General features: G+C 46.6%; 2 protein-coding genes across 5 annotated transcripts in view; one reads left to right on the top strand and one right to left on the bottom strand.

Moving 5' to 3' along the window:
• uvssa (UV-stimulated scaffold protein A) overlaps positions 1-4,588 on the top strand; it is a 51,715-nt gene that overhangs the window by 33,029 nt on the left and 14,098 nt on the right. For 2 of the 4 annotated variants that reach the window (XM_032528332.1, XM_032528336.1), the window contains exon 15: positions 274-770. In XM_032528332.1, coding sequence (XP_032384223.1) covers positions 274-367 — 94 coding nt within the window. In that variant the 3' untranslated portion in view covers positions 368-770. Of the gene's footprint in view, positions 1-273; positions 772-4,588 lie in introns of those variants that run through there. The other 2 variants (XM_032528333.1, XM_032528335.1) reach the window with 2 other exon arrangements.
• The window catches only part of nkx1.2lb (NK1 transcription factor related 2-like,b), a 7,002-nt gene continuing 5,756 nt past the window's right edge, over positions 3,343-4,588 (bottom strand). The window contains exon 3 of the mRNA XM_032528337.1: positions 3,343-4,506. Coding sequence (XP_032384228.1) covers positions 3,776-4,506 — 731 coding nt within the window. The 3' untranslated portion in view covers positions 3,343-3,775. The remainder of the gene's footprint in view (positions 4,507-4,588) is intronic.

Raw genomic sequence — 4,588 nt, 5'->3', positions numbered from 1 at the left:
CTGAACACACCTCCCTGTAAGACCAGCACGCCCATGGGCACACAGATGGACGCGGGTGCATTCGCTGTTTAAACGACGGGAGCGCTGGACGGGAAATTGACAACTGCGTCGGTCTTAACAAGCAAAGACACAAGCGTGGGGCGCTGCGCCGGGTGCAAGATCGGGCCCCGTAGCTCCATGCTTTATCTCTAACTATGAATCTTTTTCCTCAGCCAGTGTTTGTGTGTACAGATTTTACCCTGAATGTTTCATGGTGTCCTCCTCTGTGTTCAGGAGCGCCATGCGCAGGGTAGCGGAGGTCCAGAGCAAAGCTGACAGGAGAAAACACGACAAGTTCTCCAACCAGTTCAACTACGCCCTCAACTGACCCACACACACACACACTGAAGTTGTTTTTACTGATGCACACGTGCAGTCTATCAATCTGGTTAAAGTCATTTTTCAAACATTGTCTGTTTGAACAGTTGAAGGATTTCACTGCTGTCTGATAAGGTATTGAGGAAGGGACATGTACAACTTTTGATACACTTAAACATTTACAAAGGTATTTTTATTGCTCCCATTTATCGGCCAAATTTTCCTCATATTGCCTAACTAATGCCTGAATGAAATTTTCATTTTGTGTAACTTAATATCATTTGTACTCTTGTTTTTGTATGTTTTAGTGGAATTTATGGTTGATGTGTTATACATGAACATGTTCAGGTGTAAGCTGTGAATCCGTTTGTGTCTTTGTTCGGTCCTCTACTTTCATTAGCTTCCTTTACTTGTGGTATTTTCACAGTGTGGCATTTGTATTTTTACTGCATTAAAGGATCTGAATAACATCCCTTGGGTACTTATTAAACAGTATGTAATACATTTCCTTATTTTCTGTGAAGTATATAAATAACAATAAGACCTCCGTGCTCTGTCCATGGTGCTGAAATAGGCTTCAAAATAGGTGCAATGAAGCAGAGCTCTGTGGCGCGTCCCTGATAATAAGAACCAAGAAATGAACATGGCCACTGCTTCCAGGCACGCTTCCTTATCCGGTGTGAACCCAGCGTTACCATTCCACCAACTGAATATGGTTCAGCCTATCCTAGTTATCAGATCATCTCTGCCACATTGAGGAGGCGTGTCTCTGTCTCCCTTGCTCGCCCCTGGCTCCCCCTGGTTCTACTGCAGTCCCCACCTTGCTGCTAAAGGCCACAGACAGGCCTCCACCTCGGCCTGTGCTCCTGGAGAGTTAACATCTACAGTCGGGAGGGCAGAGGTCCCCAATCTTTAGCTGAGACTCAGCCAGAATTAGAAAATCCAGATAATAGGATGTGATCAAATGATTCCGGATGAAGGTTTTGTTAAACAGAGGCTGAACATTGGACAGAGCAAATGTTGCTGTTTGAGGCACTGTGGTACACTTAACCACAGTTTGAATGAACCTGCTCAGTGTGGCGGAGTGGACGTGGAACCGTCTTTAACAGAAGATTAACAGGTGCGGATGTTAGGGACAGAGAAGGACAGCAGGGGGTGCTAATACCCAGCTCAGTAGATGGAGATGAAACCACAGAAGAAGAAGGGCCCCAGTGAGACACCTGGATGTCTGTATGAAAACCGGATGTGTTTGGGTGGAGGCCGGTGACCATTCCAGATCCACATTGGGAGCTCTACAGGTGGACCGCAGCCACTCTACTGAGATGAGACAAAAACAGACTTCCACAATATTTTTCAAAGATGGTCTTATCAGATTTGGTCAGCTGGAAGTGTTGGAGAGCTGTGTGATTTGTTCCCACAGACTCTTCTAATGGAGGACGGGAGAGATGGCAGTACACCTGGAGTTTTAATTTGAATGGCAGAGGTAACAGTGAGTAACTGCATTATAGAAGCACACATTCCTCGTTATTGAATCGTCGGCAAAGTGTTGAGGGGGAGAAAAGCAGCCGAGAGGGTGTAGCCTGGGCTCTGTCAGGATGTAGCACACTCAGAATCCACATGACCGTCACACACATAGCCCGTGGGTTCTGGGATCGCATTTCCGCCCAAAGGTTGTACAAGGTGTGTGACAACCTTCTCACTTATTTTCAAAGGTCTACTGTAGTTTCTGTGGCGCCGACCTCTGACCCGCTGGCCTTCCGCTGTTTCCACCCATCCTGCTCCTTTCAATTTCTTTATCTCCCATTCACTTAGTTATGGTTAGTAGTATTCTGTATGTAGCCCATATTATGGAGGGTGCTGAACTAGCTGTTTTTGTAACATCTTTTTTATATATTTTTAACATATAGTCTATGTATTTAATTTCCTTTCTCTATGTAACTGTATTATTGTATTATAACAGGGGTCTTCAACATTTTTAAGCAGAGGACCCCTTAACTGTAAGATAACAGTTCGGATCAGGGACCCCCGACAACATATATTGTATAAAATTAAGTATCATGATAAACTGGGCCTAAGGCGGCGTAAAGCTTTTATACACCTATATACCTTTTTACTGCATAGAATACTAAGCTATTAAAATACTAATTGTTGGCATGGTTTTATCAATCATCTTTTGATGGTAATCATAAATTTGGATGGCTACATTGGTGACTACTTTACCTATTGGCCAGTAAGCCTATCTATAATGTCTTTTTTTCACGAATAGGCTGATTAATATTCACTAATATTATGTTGGATTCATGTTAAGACAGTTTAATTATTTACAAAACTTTCAAACCGTTAACAATATTTTGTTACCCCCCAGGGGTCCCTTGTTGAAGATCTCTGTATTATAATATCTGCATTGTTAGATTATTGGTTAAAAATGCAATTAGAAAAAACATTTAAAAGACTTTTGCTCTGCACAGGTTTACCTCCGTGCAACCAAGGTACACCATGTGGATCTCATATAGAGATTAGGAACTGAATCAGGTCCACCTGGTCCATCGCAACTATTGGATGGATTGTGTGTAACGTTGGTGCACCCATTCCTGCTCCCCTCAGGATTAATCCTACTGACTTTGGTGATCCTCTGACCTTTCCTCTAGCGCCGTCATCAGTTCAGAAGTTGTTGAAGAAATGAAGTATTTGTCATTGCTTTGGTTTTATGCCAATGAGTACATGTGACCTTGCTAACATGCTAAACTAAGATGATCAAGCCAAAGCATTTACCACCATAAAGCCTCACAGTGACCCTAGCATGGCTGTAGGCTGCTGTTGTTCAGACCTTGACCCGGTTAGGGTTAAATGTCCTGGCACACCTTCAGGGAGAGGCAGGCACATCCCATGTTGTCAGACTGTGGGAGGAGACAGGGGAGGACACAGCGAGTCTGAACACCAGGAGCGTCCTGCTGTTCCATCAGAATACAGAGTACACTGGGCAGGTTTCATTGGCATTATTTTAATATCAAAGGACGATATCATGTTGAGCTGAGAATTCAGTACATCCAAGGATTTTTATGTAAACTGTCAACATATTCAATAAATAACAGAAATGAAAACAACCACAGCTGGAGTTACACGGTACTGACAATAGATCAAGCCATTCCTTAAGTCATAAATAAACATTCAATATTCATACCGACTTTTTTTTTTAAAACAAAGAAATCAACTATTTGTCTATCACGTGGTTTAAAACAGCATTCTGAATAGGGAGCTATAGCATGTATGTACAGTTTCTGGTAGATATTCACATTCTATCAAAATAATCCGTTGAAATGAAAGCCTTCAAACGTTGGTAGTAAAAAGGAGAGCAGTCTGTCTGCGAATCTGAGAGTCTTCACGCTGTGTGTGTGTGTGTGTGTGTCCTTCGCTCTGTCTACAGGTGTGTGCTGTAGAAGGCGGGCGCGGCGTAGCTCTGTGTCCCCAGCATGAAGGGGGACAGGACGTGGCTGGCTGTGAGGAAAGGCAGCTGCACCAGGCTGCTGGCGGGGGCGTGATGGTGGCCGTAGCCGGCGTGCATGGCCAGGTGCCCGCTGATGGGGGGGGACGGGCTGAGAGGGCTGAGGCCCCCCAGGCCTCCTCCCCCTGCTCCTCCTGCTCCACCGGAGCCGGTCGGGGCCGAGGTGTCGGCTCCCGGGTTCTGTTTCTTCCACTTGGTCCGGCGGTTCTGGAACCAGATCTTGACCTGGGTCTCGGTGAGAGAGAGCGACAGGGCCAGGTTGAGCCTCTCGCACACCGACAGGTAGCGTGTGGACTTGAACTTGTTCTCCAGCGCCACCAGCTGCTCGTAGGTGAAGGCAGTCCGGGCTCTGCGGGGCTTCCCCGACTTGGAGTCCGAGCCAGAGCGCTTCCTCTTGGGTTTGCTCTGCGGGCCCTGGCCCCCGCTGCTCTGGACGTCGCTGATCTGGCCCGCGGAGCCGCCTCCGGGGCTTTTGGTGTCTCTGCCAGGGTCCTGGTGGCTGTGCTGGCCCAGATCTCTGTCTCCGTTACCGGGCAGAGCTGAGCTGCTCTCCTCACTGCTGTAGGGCCCGTCTGGAGCATCTGAGTCAGGGCTCCCGGCTCTGTGGTAGTCCTCCTCGTCTGGGCCTCGGAACACAAAGCCTTCCTCTGGAAACACACAACAAAGACACAATGTCAAATTCACAGCCGAGGCATCTGTGTGTGTGTGTGTGTGTGTGTGTGTGTGTGT

This window comes from Etheostoma spectabile, chromosome 10, assembly GCF_008692095.1.
Source record: "Etheostoma spectabile isolate EspeVRDwgs_2016 chromosome 10, UIUC_Espe_1.0, whole genome shotgun sequence".
NCBI lineage: Eukaryota > Metazoa > Chordata > Actinopteri > Perciformes > Percidae > Etheostoma > Etheostoma spectabile.
This window is presented reverse-complemented; position numbering and strand designations above follow the sequence as displayed.